This window comes from Egretta garzetta, unplaced genomic scaffold (assembly GCF_000687185.1).
Source record: "Egretta garzetta isolate BGI_Z169 unplaced genomic scaffold, ASM68718v1 scaffold111, whole genome shotgun sequence".
In the NCBI taxonomy this organism is placed as follows: Eukaryota; Metazoa; Chordata; class Aves; order Pelecaniformes; family Ardeidae; genus Egretta; species Egretta garzetta.
Window position 1 is genome coordinate 864,036 of NW_009258672.1, and position 20,943 is coordinate 884,978.

Sequence of the window (20,943 nt, forward strand, 5' to 3'; positions counted from 1 at the left end):
CCCCTTTAAGTTGACTCACACTGTTTTTTTTTTTTTTTTTTTTTTAATGTGGCTTTCTGTGGCAGTTTTACTTTCTAGTGTGAAGAAGGCCATAAGAGAGCGAGCTGTGTGGCTAGAAAAAGAAATTTTTGTCTTGGGACTTCTATTTAGACATCGCTGCAGTGTAAGGCTTGAGAAAAGGGAGCTTTCCTAGCTTATAAATAACAGAAATAAAATACAGGCAGTAGGGTGCAGTTATAACTGGAGAGAAGATCCCACCATTGCAACAGCCAGGTCACTGGTGAGTGAGTGTCTGTAGTGGTGTGAATGTAGTAGGAATGGAAGAAAGGAGGAACAGTGTCTTTCAGCACCCTATACATCATCTCATTTAATTTGAATTTATCACATGGGACTGGGATAAAATGCTTTTTCCAAATATCAAGGAATGATCACAGGCAGAGCTTAAGACAAATTCAGTAACAGGCTTGAACAGCTGGCTTCTCTTCCAGCTTACTGTAAGATGGCATCTATCAACTAATGTAATTAGTGCAGTTGGCTGAGAAAGAGATCTCTCTTTACAGTGTGAAAGGCTTGTATTTTAATTCAGGTAGATAGTGGGTACAGTGAGGGTTGATTACTTCTGCATATAATTTACTTTTCTATAAAAGGCTTAGCTTTTGTATTTTTAACTGCATTTGCAAAATACTCTTTAGGTTAAAATAACAAACATTCAGCAATTATGTCAGAAAAGGAAACTGCAAATTTGTGGGTAACTATTCATCATAAATCTTGCTCCCAAACATAGGGTATGGACAAGCTACTGAGGTAGGATATGACCTGAGTTCCATTTCGTTTAAAACAGAGTTGTATTGGGTCTGCCTTATAAGGACTGAAGAGTATTTGAACCCTGAGAAACTGAAAACTTGGAATATTCTCTTAGTATCAGGAATGTGAAGTGGTGGGTTGAGTTTGGTTTTTTTTTTTTAGAGGGTGCCCAAAAATAACCACTGGGAAGTTGGTTGCATAATAATTGCATTGCATTAAAGATCATTTTTGTTTGTGTATAGAGAACAAGTTCATATCTTGTCTTCATTTCTTGTTTTTGTTACATTTTGTAATGCTTTTAAAGCAATGTGTCCACCTGATCACTTTGTGTCCCTGAATTTGGGTAGATAACAGAAAGATTTGAGGAAGTTCTGTTGCACATGTTTTTTACTTTCCCAAGATTGCCAGGGAGCTAATAGATAAAACAGTTAAACAGAAGTGGAGTAAAGTATCCAAAGTAATGTGTACTTGGCAACCTGTTCTACTGTGCTGTTCCTCCCCTGGGATTCTCTTTAAGATTGCAGTGGGTGGTTTAAGTAGTGTGTAATCCAGTTGATCATCTACTAACTTAAAAGATGAAAAAACAAATGTCCACCAGCAAATAACTCCTTTAACAAGTAGAAGGGATCAACATTTCTTTCAAACTCTGTAAAGATTTGAACTTGAGTCAACAATGTAAGCATTTTCTCTCGAAAAGAAAAAGGAGTTTATATTTATTAGGAGTGGTACGCAGCATGCATACATGCACACACTGTGAAGTTTTGGCTGTCTTACCGTGAAAACTGGCACCTATCCTTATTTGTCATCTTAATTTTAGAACACCCAAGATAAATCCAAGTTCTTTACATTAAAATACCTTTTTTTTTTACTTTCTGATTTTAAAAGTTGTCAGGATGTTCTGTGCGTTATTCCAAAGTGTGCATTGGAATTTTTTTAATATGTACACACTCTCTCACACATACATGCTCAGGATTTGTTACATGCAGTTTGTTTCCAACTTTGTTTGGAATCTCCTGGGAAAAGAATCTTTTGAAAGAGAAATAGTGATCTAGGAGAAGCATGTGTTTGAGCACAGAGACATGTATGGACAGTTGCTGTACACTTATACATGGAACTGAAATGACCAGGTACAAAAGAATACTTTTGGCAATAATTCATGCACATAAATTTTGCTTAATACTTGAAAAATCCACAAATTATTGCTGCAGAAGCACAGTTCTAGAACGTTGCCTCATTTTGGTGCATATAGATAAGGGGAAAGTCTGGAGCAACGAGAACATACCCTTGGTGCAAAAGGGTCAGGTTAGAGAGTATTTAAGCAAACTGGACGTATGTAAATCCGTGGGCCTTGATAGGATGCCCACATGAGTGCTGAGGGACCTGGCAGATGTCATTGCGAGGCCACTCTTATCTTCGAATGATCGTGGTGACTGGGAGAGGTGCTTGAGGACTGAAGGAAAGCAAATGTCACTCCTGTCTTCAAAAAGGACAAGGAGGACACAGGGAACTACAGGATGGTCAGCCACACCTTTATCCCTGGGAAGGTGATAAAACAACTAGTCCTGGAAACCATTTCCATGTACGTGAAGGACAAAAAGGTAACTGGGGTTAGTCAGCATGGATTCACAAAGGTAAAATCATGTTTGACAAACCTGAAGGGAAGGTGCACAGAGGACGGAGCCAGGCTCTTTTCAGCAGTGCCCAGGGGCAGGACCAGAGGCAGTGGGCAACAAATGGAAACACAGGAGGTTCCCTCTGAACATCAGGCAACACTTTATTGCTGTGAAGGTGACTGAGCCCTGGCACAGGTTGCCCAGGGAGGTTATGGAGTCTCCATCCTTGGAGATGCTCAAAAGCTGCCTGGACATGGTTCTGGGCAACCAGCTCTAGGTGGCCCTGCTTGAGCAGGGGGAGTGGCAGTTGACTTCCAGAGGTGCCTTCCAACCTCAACCAGTCCATGAATTTGTGAAATAGATCTGAGACTTCGTCGTTAAATAGAGGAAAAGTATTTTCAGGTTTATTTTATTCACTGTAGCCCACAGAAGGAATAGGAAGAGAATGCACAAGAGGTTGAAACTGTAGTTAGTGTATTTGTTTTACATCAGTTAACTTACAGTCAGTGCTGCTAAGGTTGGATTGTGTGTAATGCCTAGGCTGTTCTTCAGATGACTTTGATAAGAATGCAGGTTTTTTACTTACTTTTTGAACAGTTGCTGTTAAGTTCTGTAATTCTCTCCGTGTGTGACAAGGAGGGTTACTTTTCAGGGGACTTTCAAATTCTATGCAGAAGATACTAAATTAAGTGCAGAGCACAAGAAGACTAGAAGATCCACTGCCCTTTAGAGCTTTCTGGTGACTAGTTTCTCACAGAAGGGGGGATGCTGAAGACCGGCAGCTTTTATAGAATAATCTGCCCTTGAGAAGAGAGGCTGTGAGATTCTCTTCCTCACCAGAATTTTCTCAGTGGCAGGTGGAGAGTTTATTGCTGCTCAAGTGGGGGTGGAGGGTGTGCTGCTGTGCAGGGAAAAGTCTTGAGTCTTGCACTGTCTTGTAAAGGTGAGCATTAGCATCGCTGCAGCATAGTGGTCCTCATTCAGGTGTTAAAAAGGAGGGGTTTCCTAAGAGATCTGGTCCATTTAATGCACTCTAGATGTGCTTTAAGAGGACTAAATTCTTAAGAAGATTGATTTTCATTAACATGAATCTGGAACACAGATTATGAACCAAACGATATAGGCATAAGCACAAAAGCTTGGGAATCCCTGACTTGTTATTGTAAACTCTGTTATTGTCTACATTCTGATGCATCCCTAGAAGTTCAAGCCACATAATTACTGAACTAATACTGCCTTTTATAACAGATAGTAATTTATTTTTTGTGTCTTAATTATGCACATACTGTTGCTCAGCGGTTTTTATCTACATTTCAGAGCACGTAGTTCGTTGGATTCAGTGGCACTGGTATTTTTCAACGTATTTTGAATTTACAAACTTTTTACGAAGATGCAGCACTACATAAACTTATTCCACTCTTTTGCCTTGTCAGGAAGAAGGAAATATCAAAGAAATTGCAATAACTCACCATGTAAAGGAAGGACATGAGAAAGCAGACCCTTCACAGTTTGAACTTCTGAAAGTACTAGGACAAGGATCCTTTGGAAAGGTTGGTAACTGAACTCTTGTGGAACTAATTATTCAAGAATATAGCACTGAATATTAGGAGTGAAATATTTAGAACAGCCACAACCTTGCATTAAGGCAATGCTGCAAGAGAAAACTGCTTTCTAAATTAGTGCTAACCATATTTGTGGCAGATCTTTTTAAAGCAGATTTTTTTTTCTAGTTTGTATGATGTGTAGATCTCAAAGGTCCATAGAAAAATTTGCTTGATATGAAATAACCAGGTATTCACTCTTAAAATGGAATGTCATTTTTCTATAACTGCTCTTCTTTGTTTGAGGTGGCAGGGGTTGAAAGGGGTTTTTGATAAGTATTCTCAGTTGCTAACTTGCTAATGGTAGGTTATCATCAGTACAGAAGCTATAGACAGAAATTATTTTTTGTAGTAGATGGTAGCTGTGAACAACAAATTTTAGGCAATAATGGTTACTGGAGTAAACACAATATACCCTAGTCGTGTTTATGCTAGGCATTACCTGTCATAATTTGGTTAAGGCACAATGTACCTTGATATTTATTTCAAGCTCTGTTAAAGACTCATGTTTCTGGCATTTAGTAAGTACTGTCCACACTGAGATCTCACTAGGTGTACATGATTCATGCTTTTAGTTGTCTAAATTAAACTTGGAAGCAAAATGTTAACTTCATGTTGCAAGCCAGATCGTTGAAACAGAGCGCAGTGTAAGACAACAGAGCCTTTACATCCATTTTCAGCCTTAACTGTGGTTCTGAATGTGATGTTAAGCTCTAGCATGTAATGCCAAATCCATCTTTGATATGGGGGAAAATGAGAATAATCGGTCCATTTCTCTCTTCATTGTAGGAAGTTACTGTTAGTCACATTACTGGAGTAGCAGTTCCAGTTAAGCTGGGAAATCTAGATGTTTAGAAACTATAAGATTTTTGTACTCAAACTAATAACAATTCACTGAGAAACCTGGTTCCAAAGATGGGGTTTCCTATGTTGTTTGATTTCATCCAAAATCATAACCAAGTTTTTATTTGGAAATCTTCAAATCGGGAGAAGTAAATCATTCAGGGGCAAGGAAATGTAAGCTAATAAATGATAATTTCAACAATCTCTTTTATTGATATTACTAAATTCAATGCTATAACTGCTGGGGGGGCAAATTTTGAAACCATAAAAATAATTAACTGTCTAGCTGACTCGAAGTATTGCAAAAATGCCTATCTTGTACTCAGTTGTTTTAACCTTTATGCAAAAAAGATTAATAGTCCAAAACCCATAATCCCTTTTTTCTAATAATTTCGTAAGATGTCACTATTTCCCATTCAGTTTAAAAAGACTAATTTGCATGCTTTACCAGGTCTCTTGATAATGTTCTGGTGATCTCTAGATAATGCACAGCGATGTTAACATACGTGGGAATTGGGTACAAAACCAGACATAAAACTAATTGCACATAACACGTTTAACATTCCCATATACCACAGCATATCTCTACACTTCATAAATAACCAGAAAACCTGTGACAGGTCAAATTTTTTTTTTATTCTTCATTTCTAAATCCAAAATTTGGCTCTAGTGGAATTCATTTTGTATTAAGGGTATTTAAAACAATCCCACTCAAGAAATCCCATTACACTAAAGAAGGAAATGAAACACACTTTAATTGAGGCTGGTTGTACTTTATTGGTATGTGCGAAACTCAACTGAAGCATGTCATAAAAAATACGGGTTTGTGACACAAGAGGTTGGTTCTTATAATTTTATAGGGTTTTTTAAATTATTTTGTTATACATTGATTCATAAAGTTTTCTGGATCAACTTTTGTACACACATTTATTTTCATATCTGACAATTAGTTTATTAGCACTTTTGCTGTGCCATCTTGTGAATTTTAATAAGACAAAACTATTTAGAGATAAATATTAAAAAGCTGAATTTTGTGTTTCAGATTTGTCTCAGCTTCTGAGAATCCAAATTCATACTTTCTTTTATTCACTGAAATCAATTAAGTTAAATCGAAATTAATTTGGCAGGCTGCTTGTTTTGAATGAACCTTTCAGATTATGAAATGAAGGAATAGTAAGAAAAACTGCAATAAAACTTTTGTTTGGCTTTGCAGAATCTAAAACTGTTGAAGAAGCTAATAAAACTGTTGGGAGGAATAATAATAATAATGTTGAAATAATACGGACTACTTGATTTTCATAGCAAAGTATATTGACCTGACTTGGCTTTATTTTCTTTTAAGAATTCTTTTTAATTTTCAATGCAGGTCTTTCTTGTCAAAAAAATCTCAGGATCAGATGCTAGACAGCTTTATGCAATGAAGGTATTGAAAAAGGCCACCTTGAAAGGTAAGCATTGTTTAGAGAGAAAAGAAAAGGAAAAAAAAAAAAAAAAGGAAAAATCAGAGACTTTATACCAAAACTTAATCTTTACACACATGCTGTTCTACAGGTTGTATTTTAGAAGTTTCTTCTATCAAACAACAAATAGCAGAATACACTGCCTTATATTGTAAACCCAGAAGAATTAAGTAAAGAGTACTATATTGATAGTTACAGGAGAAAGTAGGTTCCTTTCCATGTGAAGTTTGTTAGGTGATGGTGATTTAATGGAGTAGTTGTGTTACATCTGCCACCTGCCTTGCTCCTGAGCTGTTATTTGAAACTTAATATCCTTCCTTTTTTCATTTGCTGTGTATCACCAAGGATACAGTTAATGCCTTTTGCTCGGTTTATATTTAGGTCATGATATTTAAAAGTGCATTATATCGGCTGTTTTATTCTAAAAGCTCTAAGCAGAGGAGTTTAAGCCTGTCTTTAAAACAGAAGTATGCAGTACCTTTTTCCAAAAATTTGAGCACTTGTCCTGGATGTAGAATATATTTGATAAAATCTTAAGTTAATTATCTAAGTTACTTGAGCAAAAATGAGTTTTAAAATGTTTTGTTTCTTGGGTGGTTTTGGTCTTGAATCATATCTGTAACAAAATAAGTTCAAACCTGAACAGTCTCAATTCTGTCCTGCAAAATTCCATAAGAAAAAAGTAATAATCAATTTTTTACTCTAGATTAAAATGAAAGTATCTTTCACACTAATCCCCTAGCCAGAATATGTATTTGTTGCTTTATGACATTGTTTAATGCTTCTGTCTATTTGTAGTTCTTCTAACTACTCATGACTGCGCTGAAATGGCAATGATAATTTTGGGATAGTTCCAACAACTTGTAGTACTTCACCTGTGTTATTGATTATTATATTGATTTGCAATTTTAACATACGGTTTCCACTGAAAATATTCATAGAATGGTGGAGGGAACAAAAACTCGCATTGAATTGTGAACTGCTAAAATGTTGAACCTGAAATTTTTCTGCTTAAGGTCTAGTGCTGAATATCTATCTCACAAATCTCATTATATACCACTCTCATTTAAAACTATTACAGCGGGTGTAAGTGGTTTTGAACAGTTTCCTATATTTTGATTCCTCTGTGTTTTGTGGCACATGCTATTCTCATTATTTACTTCCTATTTTTCTTAAATTGATTTCCACTCATTTAAGGCACTTCAATATCCTCAGCAGCCTTTCATTCTCCAGCCTGTTAATAGCTCAGAACGGGAGTCAAAGGTCATTCAGCAGTTGCTTTTCTAAGACATTTGAGGGCTTCTCTCCATCACCTTTTGATTGTGGTTTAATCTTTTGTGTAAAAATTACAGTCCAAGCTGTGGACCTAGTTTTGCCTACAGGTGGCAGAGGCTGATAAATACTGAAATCGGAAGCTTGACTTTTGGTTGGAAAAGGAGGCTCGTGGGCACTAAGAATTCAAGGATGCAAAAGGCTTGAGCAGAAAGGCGACAGTAGCAAGAGGATGCCCCACTTTTCAACACTTTATCTGAGTTTTCAAATGACTTTGAGTGGGGGTTTTTTGGTTGCAATTCATGTTTTAGGAAAAGTGGAGTTGCAAGCAAATGAAGGTTACGGTTGAAATCTTAATATCAAGTTAACTGAAATTAATTCTTTTTTTCCATAATTGCAACACTTTTTGAGATCTAATATTGTAATTTTAGATACTATCCTGTATTACTTGATTTGTCTAAGGTTCCTAGCTCTTTTTTCAAATCTATTCTGTAAAGTTATTTTTGTGTTCTAAAATTAAAGATAAAAATGCCCTTTAGGACTGTTATTAATCGAAAACAGCGTGCACGATTCACAAATCAAATTTGGAGAGAAGTTTTCATAGGAATGCAACTATAATAGCCAGAACACCTTGATGTAACTACACAGTCCAACCTTTTCGTATTTAGAGCAAATACAAGAATATACGCATACAACTTTGTTTAGTGCAGAAACTAGTTTATCAATACACTCTGATACATGATATCATCTTTCAGTGCCCCGCTGTGGTGGGGAGAAACAGGGCCAAGTCATTGCTAGAGAGTCTGACATCAAACGTCTTAAGAAAAATCAGTACATCCAGCAGTACACATATGCAAACTATAGTCAACCAAAGTCAGATTTTTAATCGCTAATACTGATGTCTGAAATGAGCTCAGTTTCTTATACGTTTTTTGGTTGAGATTTTGTAAATCTGGACTCTCTCTAGCTTTTCAGAAATAAGGCTTGTTATCTGCGTAACTGTTGCATAGCTATAGACCCTTAAAATTCTTTTGATGTTTTTTTTCTCAACTGAATATGCCTAAAAAAAGAATATTCTGAATTTCAATTTTGTAATTCACATGAACCCTTGGAACAGTGAAATCGCACAACAATCTTGTGACATTTTCATGACTTTACATCTAAAGGTCAAAATTCAAATGCAATGTTTGCTCTGTGTTTTGTGAGCACTTATTTCACGTGCTTCCCTTTTTAGGAATCTGTTATGCAGGGAGATGGAAACTTGATAGCTTTATTCATTCATGAAAATGTATCTATATAACTTTATTTCACAAGTACCTGTATTATTGTAAGTGCCCGTTTCTGGGGAAAGAAAGCAGAACTTCTAAAAGACCCTTTTGTTTTTTGACTTATTTTTCTGCCTTGTTATGTTTTAATATCTGGGAACTCTGGCTGTACAAGCTGTACAGGGAATGCCAGCAACTTAAACTTTGGACTGGACTTCATCGCCTTGGGGTGCTTCCTTCGAGAAATTGTAACATTTGGGAAAGGGGCAGTAGCAAAACGTAGAATAAGGGAAAGAGAGAAATACAACGTCGTAAACCAGTGTAGCAAACTTTGCTAGCTCTCATCTGTAAGAGTTCTGAATTTCTTCTGTGTCCTGGCGGATTTGGAGCTTCGGATGGGAACCAGGCACTGAGTGGAGTAGCAGGGGAGTTGCCTAGGACAGCCGAAGCAGGTGCCGTGCTCAGATGACCATCCTGCCTGGCTTCATGGATTGCCAGCCCCATATGCAGGGCATCTGCACATGGTCCTCAGTTAGTTTAATCTGGAGTGGCACAGGAACAGACGCATGTCCTGTTCTGAGCCACTACGGTGGGACAGCGTGGGCAGCTTGAGCAGTAACTGCTTCTGATGTCTGATACGATCCTCTATGTACATGTTTTACTCTCAGTAAACCTTTTTAAAATCAAAAAGATTGTCTGAAGTTCACACTACACTGAATGGATCTTCTTTTATTGTAAGTTCATAATAAAGGAAATTAAAAAAAAAAAAATTCCCTTCCAAATTGTGAAGGTACTTAATATCTTAAGAGTGCAAGTTTTTTGAATGAGTTAAACCAATGTAAGCATCTTTATGATAGTATAATTGTATTTATAAGTTTGTTTTGCTGTAACTATAATTCTCCCTACATTTCAACAGTAGAGAAAATGGCTATGTTTTCTATACATAGCTGTGGCAGTTTTGCTCTACTGTTTAAAAGGTTAGCTAACTGTAGGGCAGACTGAAGGATTGTTATGTTTTCTCTTGTGCTTTTGTTAAATTTATTTACCTAGTGTCAGATTTTGCCAATAGCAGAAATTGAAGCAAATTGAAATGCTTAGAGATTTATCACAAAACTCTGCACTGTGAAATAAATTCTCTCTCAAGTCTCTTCAGTTTAAAGTACAGTGACCTGCAGACAATTGTAACACGACGGGATACAATGTGAAGTACATCAGGAAACATAGGAGAAATACTGATTCACAATATAAGTTGTTGTTGTTTTTTAATCTGGCTCATGTTCTGTCATAGTTCGAGATCGTGTTCGGACAAAAATGGAACGTGATATCCTAGTCGAAGTTAACCATCCTTTCATTGTCAAGTTACATTACGGTGAGTTGCAGAAAAATTCATTTTTACATCATAAAAATGGTTGCTTGTCAAGATAGTACCTAATATTTGCTTTGTGGTTCAGAGAATCATTGAAAATTAGTGTGCTATCTAAATCCTGATCGTGCGAAGACTTGCTGTGAAGTAATTCTCATGCAAAGTAAGCACATGGCTAACTTCCTGCAGTCTTACATCTTTATAGGACTGAGTCTTGTAGCCCTTTGCTTTATTAAAAAGCAGTTATCTATTTATGTCTAACCATTCTTTTCCAAAACCTCTGATCTTTTGTATATGTCATTCACTTGTTTTTTTAATTATTTCTTTATTTACTCTCTAGAAAACATATGCAATGGTATTACTTCCAATTGCACTAAAATTGGTGGCAATACGCCTTTCAATTTTATGGTATGGACAGCCATAAAAATTGTTCATGTGGAGGGGGGGAGGAAATCAGTACTTTTAACATGTCATGCAGAAAGTGAACTGAAAAAAGATAGAGAATAGTTTCTGTTGTTAATTTTTTTCAGTTTGTTTTTCTTTTAGGTTCCAGTTTTTCCTATAGTTCAAACCTCAGATCTCTATCACTCTCTGATGTGGCTTAAATAATATCGCTTTCATTATTTTACTTGTCACTCTTTTGCAAACTAGACGAGATGTCCCTATTAAGCTGAGTTTCCAGAGGTTTTAGAATACATGCATTAGTTACTAATTTGCCCTTTTAAATCTAGGCTTTTTACTTCCAAAGTCTGGAAAGAAATGCTGACTAACCTCAGCATAGTTTATTTTTTTAGAAATTCCATTGGTGACTTGCTTTGCTTTCACATGGCATGAGAGTTACTTGGTCCATGATAGAGCAAGAGTTACTTAATTCATTTAAATAAATTTTTCCACAAAGGAGAAAGATGAATAATTCATTTTGATAATGAAAATAGGGGTGAATTATTGGGTATGTTATTCTTCTGATTATGGGTAAAATTAGATGATGTTTAATTTTTTTAATTGATCTTTTCAGCTTTTCAAACAGAAGGGAAGCTATATCTTATTTTGGATTTTCTCAGGGGAGGAGACTTGTTTACACGTTTATCCAAAGAGGTAAACTTTTTTAATTTGAAAATAGTCTGTTGATAAAATTTCACTATAAATTGCTTATACTAGGATAGTTTACTTTTTAAATTCAGTTTTCATTGAATAAAATTTTGAATATATTTAACCAGCTAGGGGTTTTTTGCTTGGTTTTTTTTTTTTTGCACAAAGTAGTCACATAATGAAAATGCTGTAATTTACATTGTTTCTGAAAAAATGCTTAGACAAACAGTCTTTCCGTGCTGCGTTTTACACCTTGTAAAATTTTCTTTCACTGTTACTGCCATGTTTAAAGTTGAGTGTCAGAGCATCGATTTGTATAAAGTAGTTGTATTCAAATTAACTGATTTGTGTCTGGTTTTAATATCCAGAAGTTAGTTTCAGATTATTTTTTTTATGCTTTACATATGAATACAAAAATATTTATAAATATTAAAAAGGCAAGAATTATAGTCCTCTTATTTTAGTACTTTTCCAAACATGAACACTTTGCCTTTGTCATGCTGCTGATACATCTGTGTAGGTATGTGAAATAATGACTTTGGAAAGGTTGATTACCTCAAATTGATTTGATTGTAACTCCTAAAATAAATGCTAACACTATATATATTGGATTTATTTTTTTTTTTTGCATCACTCATGTGCAATAACTTCCAACAAATGTATATAGGATAGAGATATAAATACATCCAGTGCATACCTGGCAGCCAGAACTCGTAATTGTAGCTGCCTTCCATTTTCCCTTGCTACAGAGTATCTGGGACAGTTGGGTCACCGCTACTACTACAAAGCTATATGGTTATTAAGAGGAGAGTAGAATGTAATGCATTTTGTGTATAGATATATCATCATTTCTGTACTGACCACGTAATTTATTACACTTAATTCAGTGAAGCCATGTGTTTCAAGTTGCTTCTTTTAGTTTGTTTTGCTAATGATAAGTAGAAAGTTATTAGGAGTCTAAAATTGACATAGTTTTTCCTTAAAATCCATAATTCATTCTTGATTGTCAAGAAAGAATGTATATTGCTTTCCTGCTCATCACTTTTTCATTTTGAGCCACTCAAACTGTAAAAGGTTTAATATGTATCAGTTACAGGTATCTGAATCTAAGCTAATTGTTCATAACTGATGGAGCAAAAGGGCCATGCTGGCTGCAATCAATATCATCCTCATATCGATTCCTGTGATTTTAAAATACATCAGATTAACTGTAGCCTAAAAGTTCCTGCTTTTTCCCCATTGACTACAAAGGGAAAAATGATTAATTCAGAGCTAGATGTCTACGCTGCAGATGCTTAAGGTTAGGAAAGATGAATTCCATGCAGTGTTTTTAAAGAACATAGTGTGGGTGTATTATCATCCTCATGGGGTCTTTCATTATTTGAGCTTTTAAATGTTTTTTATAGAGATTTCCCTTCTTGAATGTGCCTGTACTAAATATTAGCTCTTTTGTAGAACTAACATGAGCAACAGCCTTTGTACAAGCTTTGATATCACTTTCACCCTTAAAACTACTAAGGGAAAATATATGGTAATCTCCATTCTCAACTCTTGCTTAAAATAATGTCCACCTGTGCCCCCCACTGCCGTTCTTTTTTCCAGGTCCATATGCTGTATCTAAAGATGTTAGTCTTAAATTTTTAAAAAAAAAAAAAAGCTCAGAGTAGCAACAGTAAATTTTCAGAAAAATTTAATTGTAATGTTTTCTGACAGTGGATCACAACAGTTGTTCACGTTATTGGGACAACATGTTCATTTCATTGAATGCAAATGGGGATTACTTTATCTTCCTAACAGAAAATGTGGGATTACTATCTAAGATCTTACCTGTGCTCTTAGAGAGGCTTATTTCCTTAGTTTACTTTTTGATCTACCTTTTCTGCAGTTACATCTCAGGCTGCATCTTGGGGATTTTACTATCACTGTAACTTCTTTCTCATAGTACTTAGAGACCAACTCCTCAAAAACAAGATGGGTACGCTTTACTTGTCTCTGACTTTGTAGATGAAATTCAGACATTTGGACTTTAGTCCATTTGTTACCTGGAAATTAAATGGTCACCTCCAATAAAGAGGTAGTCACATTCTTTAAATGCTTCCCAAAATTTTTCGGTCTCACTACAATGTGTCTGTTCTCCTGAACAATCGGAAGCAATTAACGTCAGTTTTGCAAAAAGAATAATGTGATATTGGCTTCAGAAGTTCTTTTTCAATTATGTATTGTGAGATAGTATGGATGGTAAAATCCTAGGTTTTGTCTAATCAAGAAATTTGAATTTCTAGGGGTTTGTATAGAAATGAATTCAAGTATTATGAAGAACTACTCTGCAAAACCACTGTTACCATTGTTTAGTTGGTGCTGATGGAAGCTTTACAGATTTTACATGTAAAGTATGTTGTTTTGCTCTTTCAGGTGATGTTCACAGAAGACGATGTTAAGTTTTACCTCGCAGAATTAGCACTTGCTTTAGACCATCTACACAGTCTTGGAATAATATACCGGGACCTAAAACCAGAAAAGTAAGACTCCTCTGTGGCAAATGCAGTGTATTAATTTGATTTGTATAGCACCTACACACTTCTCTTTCCAGCTGTTAAACTTCAATAATCTACTATATAAACTGAACAGGGAGGGAGGTGGGGGAAGCTTGTGGGCTATTTTAATTGAAAAGGTTGGTTTTGATTTCCACTTGAACATGAGCATCTAGTTTCAGTGTGATAAGCCAAGTACTATAATACATGTTACTTTAAGTAAAGGGTATACTGAAATATTCCTACCTTTCATCTTCCAGGTGGTTTAGGGTGTACAATGGAGAAGAGGTGGTCTTGGCCTTTTGTTTTTGTCATTGTCATAGAATTTCTGGACTAGACATGAACTTAGAACAAATGCATGATACAAAGTTACAGCAGAATGTTGTGTCTTTACATTTGAAAGCCTAACAGCAAACATCTTTTCCAACCCTGATTTTTAAGATCCACTGTAGTAAGAGCAGAACAGAGTTTTAAAATTTAAAGTAAAATATGAAAAGAGTAATCACAGGCTTTATTTAACATAGCGACCACATAATTACACTGAAAACTTAAAATAAGCTTGAAGTCACAATTCTGGTGTGGTGTTGTGTCTCAATATGTTAGTCATCCGTGCTTCATTGAAATGACTGAATTCTGTCTCCTGTTTATGTCTTTCCTCCAGTGATTTTTTTAGTTTTAGAAGACGTAAAGAAGGAAATATCAGTGCTATCATCTGGAACATTTGAACTTTTCAGATATAAATGTATGCTGTAGTGTTACACTCTACCCGGAGAGGAATCTAAGTGACAATATATTGCATGCCTCTCCTCTGTTGTGCTTAATCAGATAGTTAGCATACTCTGCCTCATTGCAAGGAAATCTGTAAAAACTTGGAAGTTCTGATGTCCTTGGTGATCCCACTTCTCTGTTATGGCTATATGGAGAGCCTGAAAAGTCTGTGTGAGATAACAGTCTCGTTAAAAGTATTAATGGAAAAGAGCAAAAATGAGTAACAAGTACTACAGAACCTGGCTGTTACATGGACCTTCCATCAGGATAGTTTGCTCTTTTGTGCATCTCCTGGAAAAAAAAAAGACACAAATTTAAAAAAGTTTAGCCCTGACTGACAAATTAGAAATTGGAGACTTTGGGCATGGGATTGCAATTATAAATGAACTGGCAGTGAATTATGTTTAAACTTTGAGAGTGTTCTGTTAAGTAATTCTGAAGTGAGGGGGAAAATAAGCTTACCAAGTAGAAAAAGATCTTTAAAAAGCAAAGTGAGAGAACTTCAGGTATTTTGCTAACATTTCCTTCCAAGAGGAAAAGAATAAAATAATAATAGTCAGAAGCCTAAATAGCTACTGCCTCAAATGTAGGTTTTGTGGGTTTTTTTTAAATTGTATGTATCTATACCTATTGAAAAGCTTTGGTTTTAAGCCTTGGGTATATCTGATTAAAAAACCTATCAAAGGTTGAAATTACTTGTAAGGTATGGATGAGATAGTAGTAACTCTCACAGGCTGTATCTTTACTTTGAGGCTGTTTACCACCATGGAAACTGGGAGGAGGAAAAGGGAAGGTCAGGGGAACTGGGCAAGCAGTGTGTGCCTGGGTCATGCCTCGTCCCCAGGATGAAACGCAGCTCCCCACAGGAGAAGCTGGAGGAACGAAGTCTGCTGTGTCAGTGGTGTTACAGAGTCCGGTTCTTGAATATTTTGCGTGTTTTGAATTGCAATTATGTTCAGTGGTGGTTAAGGATAGTTGGCATCTCAGAGAAGTGTGGCCTTTTTTGCAGTTGAAACAAACAGGCAGAAGCACAAGGCCTGCTCTAAGTATAGGGCCTGTGGGTCCTGTCCTTTGGTACAACAGGAGAATATTTATTAATTGATGTTATTTTAAGTGGTCAACACCCTTTGAAATGGTAATTACAAATGAATACCCATTTTGTATACATATGCAAACATACATTGTATTAACATGTCTTGCTCAGTTTAAGAGAAATAAAACTATATCTCTATTTTTAATAAGTGTGATGATGACACATGCTGCAGATGGTCAAAACTCGAAAGTTCAAGATAAATGTTGCTACATACAGTGCTGAATTTAACCAAATAGTTAAATAAAACTGATACGCTGATAATGTTTCATAATCTTTAAAAAGAAAGAACTGAAAGAAAAGAAAATGTGTAGTTTCAAAGTATCTCCTGCTAATGATTCATTTTCATGCATGTTCAATTCTGCTTTTCATTGTGTATGCTGTTCTGTTTATTCCTAAATGTCAGTATGTTGTCTGAAACAACAGTTAAAAGATATTTTAATTAGTTTATTTTATTCTTTTTATTGTCTTTTAGCATCCTGCTTGATGAGGAAGGACATATCAAATTGACAGGTGAATAAAAGGAAATTGCAATACTTTTCTGTTCATAATAAAATCTTTGCATTTTCCTTTTTTTTGGTAAAACAGTATGGTAAAATAAGTAATTTTAACTGGTAGCTAGTTTTGCTGTGGAGCAAATAGTGTAATTAGTTTGTAATAAATGAAATAAAGTAAGATTTCAGCTTTACAAGTATATCTGATGTTATGGATATGCATATATGCATGATCCATATACATATGTTATGGATAATGCAGGGAGGAGAACTCTGTAATATGTGTATTTAGGTGCATACACGAATGATATAAACATCACATTATGATGGAAGTATTAATCATGAATGATTTAAAAAAAAAAATACATTTAGAACTATTCTTTCTTCTTCCAGATTTTGGCTTAAGTAAGGAGTCAATTGACCATGAAAAAAAAGCCTACTCTTTCTGTGGAACAGTGGAGTATATGGCACCAGAAGTCGTTAACAGACGAGGCCATACACAGAGTGCAGACTGGTGGTCTTTTGGTGTTTTAATGGTAGGTTTCTGGTAAATGTAAATAATAGCAAAACTGTGGTTTGCAAGGTTTGGCGAAACAAATTAAACATTAAACTGTAAGGTGAGCTTTAAATGAATTCTAAATACCAAAACAGTCTAAATTACATGAAATTAGTTACAATACCAGAGTTTGGATCAAGAACATGGACTAGGTTTCATATAAACACCAACAATACGCCATATTTTTGTTATTGTTGAATTGAAATATTATGCATCTATTGGAGTTTGAGTGTTACGGAGACTAGTAGGAGTACTACAGGAAAAATACTGTCTCTTCCCAGGCAGGGAAGATACTTAGATCCATATCTTAAATTTTAATTTATTCTCAAGTGGAAAAAAATTAGTGATAACTTTCTAATTAGTCTGCAGTGCAATTACAACTTAGTGGTAATCACATCAAAATAATCTAAATGACACTGAGCTGATATGGGATATAGTTGCTTAGTTGCTTATGGTGTAAGGAATTAACTTCTGTGAAGTTGCAGGGTTGGGGAAATGATGTGTGTAAGAAATATGGCTTTGTAAAAGAAAAATAGATCATGTTTGGTATTTTAGGAATGCTGAATGGCTTTTAATCTTTATAATCTTTGTGTGCATTTTTGCCATAAAGATTAAATAATTGTATTTTTGAAAGGAAATGTTTTTGTTTCTTACTGCTTCTGCTACACATGACTGTAACAGTACAACTAACGTGTGCACTTTGTAGTATGAGAAGGACTCTTGTGTCTGAAATAAGTCATCCTATCACCTTTTAATTGTCTAGAATGCTGTTGTGATCTGAAAACTGACTATGTAAAAGTAGCACCTGATAACTAAACTCTCCAGACAGACAAGCACACGTGCACCCCCTCACAACTGCACATTTTATCAGTAAGAACACAAGTCAGTTAAAAGGTAATTACAGTATAGTTGCAGAATATTTGTTGTTGATAAAGCAAACATAGTTAAACTTCAGCTTTACTTTATAAAGCTGGAAAGCATAATTTTGTGCTTATAAAGTGCATGTGTTAAAATTGAAAATTGCTGAAAGATGTTAGACGTGACTGGTGTAACTTTCACAGTCTAAGTGTGCTGCATTTTAAACAGTTTGGCTTCTACTTTGAATACGAAAATGTGACCTTAAAAAGCAAATTCTCTAAATTAGTGTATGGAATACAGTGCAGTTTTCTCTTAAGACATATTTTTATTGCTTGCATTTCTAGTTTGCATGGTAATTTTCATAGACAATCTGTATGTATCCAACTCTTAAATCATTCTTAATTAGAATCTGTGTTGATTGAGAATTCAAGTGGTTGTTGGTATGTATCTAGATGGAACAGAAGTTAAAACATAGAAACAGAGGCTAGAAAGATGTCTCAACAAATCATTTGGCCTCTTTTCTCCTGGTGCTAGACACTAACTATGTTTAAACCATCCTTGAGAAGGGTATTCCAATTTGTCCTTTAAAACGGTGACTGTTTGAAGGGATGCTAGATATCCAAAAACATTCATTTAAAGTTTTCAGAAGCATTAAGTATTTGTTGAGGTACTCTCCTGCTGAAATAGAAGATAATTAGGAGGGCCAGTGTTGGATTATTCTTAAAGTACTATTGGCCTATTGATGTTGGACACACAAAGAACACATATGCTGAGTTGTTAATACAAGTGTGTATGCTTGTGACAAATAGGATTTTGCTAAAGAAACTTTTTATTTCAAGCAAGTGTAAGCAAAGCACTACAAATTTACCTTTAAAAAAGTTTTTTTGCAAGTGCAATTTGTGAAGATCATTCTAAACTATATAAACAAACAAAAGGTGCCTTTTTTATAGTTTTCGCTGATGCCTCTCCCATCTTTCTGACAATTGTCTTAAGAAGTGTTGAAATAGGGTTTTTCATATTGGCATTATATTAAATTTTAAAATTTTAAATATAAGTATATATGTAAAAAATATCTAGTGTAAAAAGTAGCAGTAGTGAAGAGTTGGCAGCTTTTATTCTCTGAATGCTTTATAGGGTAGTAAGAAATTTAAAAATGTATTTTAATAAAAAGAGGTTTTAAAGAATGCTGTTAGTGCAGCTTCATGCTCTTATTGTAGATCTAAGAATACTAGCGTCACGTTTTTCACTCAAGTTAACCATGTACATTTTTAATGCTTAGAAGGCTGAATGTTTGGGTTATACCAGACCTTGTGTTCAGGATGACTTAAGTTTGCATAAGCTGTTCAGGGGATTCCTTTATACTTATTTTAATTTTGATGGCTTTAAGTGTATGCCATGAAATTTCATTAGAATAAATTGTTTTGCAATTCTTAAACCAAAAATCAGAATTCCTGCCTCAGAGCATTGGCTGCCATGACTGCTGCCAGACTGCCTTCAGTGCGTCACTTAGATCTGATTTCCCTGCAGGACACTGCAGCCCGACAGAAGTGCCTTTATATTTACCTATTTTTACTCAGTCACTTTCAGAACAAATCAGTATTTTAACGGTGTCTGTTGCCTACTACCGAGCACTGTAGAATGTGCATGCATGTACTGTGTAGCTCTTACATGTTCCTTCAGGCTTTATTTCCACTGTATGCATACAGTAACTGCTTTTCATCATGCATGTCTTTGTCAATCAACTAACCTTTTTCCCCTTTCCAATGAAGGCTATGTACATGCCAATTTTAAAAATTTTGACCTTTTTAAATATCTCTGCATGAGGAGAAATCATCACTAACTTTTGAAAGGGGAATCTTTTTCCCTACCCCCCACCCTCTTGAAAACGAAAATATAGTTGTATAGATCAAGTCTTCCAAGAATGAACTTTCTAGGCAGAAAAGAAACACGGAACATTATAGTCTAAATTGTTCAGATAAAAGCATGTGAAGCAAGGTATCAATATAGGAAAATATTTTGCAGCCTTGAAAGTGGCAAAGGCTGCTCGATGTTCATGGTAATTTAAATTGTACAATGAGAAGTTGTTTTGCACAGGTTTGGTTGTTAACATGCATGAATTTTGGAAGGTTAAGATGCTAAGTAGTTTTGTCAAAAATTAGATTTTGTCCAGGTAATGTAATTGATGAAAGTTTTACTCTATACAGTTTGAAATGCTCACTGGTACTCTACCTTTCCAAGGGAAAGACAGAAAAGAAACCATGACTATGATTCTCAAGTGAGTACACTCTTATTTATATATCTCATCAGGTATTCTACAGGGATGCCCTCCGGGCTGCAATATCTAATTTCTACTCTTCCCTCATTTCCAAAGGTACTGGTAAATCCTCACTCCCTATTCCATACTACTAATTCCCTTTGCCACCTATCTAATTTGCCTTTCTATTCCTACCCCATACCAGGTACAAAGAATTTCATAGCAGCTCTTTAATCTGTAATAATAACTCCTCCAACCATATGATCTTTCCCATCTTATTTCCATTTTTTAACTTTCTTCTCCTTTTTGATAACCTGTGCATTTTTTTCCTTGTTGTTTTTTGTCTTAGTTGTTTGGTTTTTTTGAGAAAGTATTTTCTCTCCTTACCTTTCTCTGTCTTACCAGCTCCTTACCCCACTTCTTTATATTACTGGTGCTGCCAGCAACTTGCTTCCCTGATACTTCCCCTATTTGCTAAAGTGCATCCGCCCTTATGTACTCCCCTGTGATTTGCCCAAGCTCCAATATCCCCTTTGCTATTTCTAGTATAGGTTTTGCATTAGCTATATTGTGGAAATTGCATTCCATCATGCAGTTAATATTCTTGGGTTTGCTATTGAAGGCCTGTTTTTATTTCTTGCTGATCCTCCACATATTCTCTGAACTAAAGCAACCTGTGACATAATTGTCCTGCTTTGGGGACTGTAGCCTAATGCTGTGCAAACAATTCTGTTTCCTCATGTCATAGTTTCACTTCTGTTTCCAGCCATTTTTTTACTAATACCATTGTTTTTTTCATGGAAGCTCGTAAGACTACTTTAGTTTTCTCATTTGTTTTCTGCTTCATTGTTTATAATTGCTCTTAGTCCTGTTACCATTTGTCTACCTATATATCGAAGCCAGCGTTTCTTTTGCACCAACAGCCTGTTTTGAAAAGTAAATGTATGAAATTCTTTCATAATTTTTCTAAGTAATTAGAATGCGAAAACCACTAGAAAACAAACTCATTCTTTTCCTTGATTTTGCTTTCATAATGCATACATGTTATATTATTCTTTGCTCTTGGTTTTCTTCCTCATCTT

General features: G+C 35.3%; 1 protein-coding gene across 2 annotated transcripts in view; it reads left to right on the forward strand.

Moving 5' to 3' along the window:
* RPS6KA3 (ribosomal protein S6 kinase A3) overlaps window positions 1-20,943 on the forward strand; it is a 65,774-nt gene that overhangs the window by 19,894 nt on the left and 24,937 nt on the right. For both annotated transcript variants that reach the window (XM_035888558.1, XM_035888557.1), the window contains exons 2-9: window positions 3,851-3,967; window positions 6,228-6,309; window positions 10,147-10,227; window positions 11,237-11,316; window positions 13,723-13,829; window positions 16,175-16,212; window positions 16,587-16,729; window positions 19,812-19,882. In XM_035888558.1, the coding sequence (XP_035744451.1) occupies window positions 3,851-3,967; window positions 6,228-6,309; window positions 10,147-10,227; window positions 11,237-11,316; window positions 13,723-13,829; window positions 16,175-16,212; window positions 16,587-16,729; window positions 19,812-19,882 (719 nt within the window). The remainder of the gene's footprint in view (window positions 1-3,850; window positions 3,968-6,227; window positions 6,310-10,146; window positions 10,228-11,236; window positions 11,317-13,722; window positions 13,830-16,174; window positions 16,213-16,586; window positions 16,730-19,811; window positions 19,883-20,943) is intronic.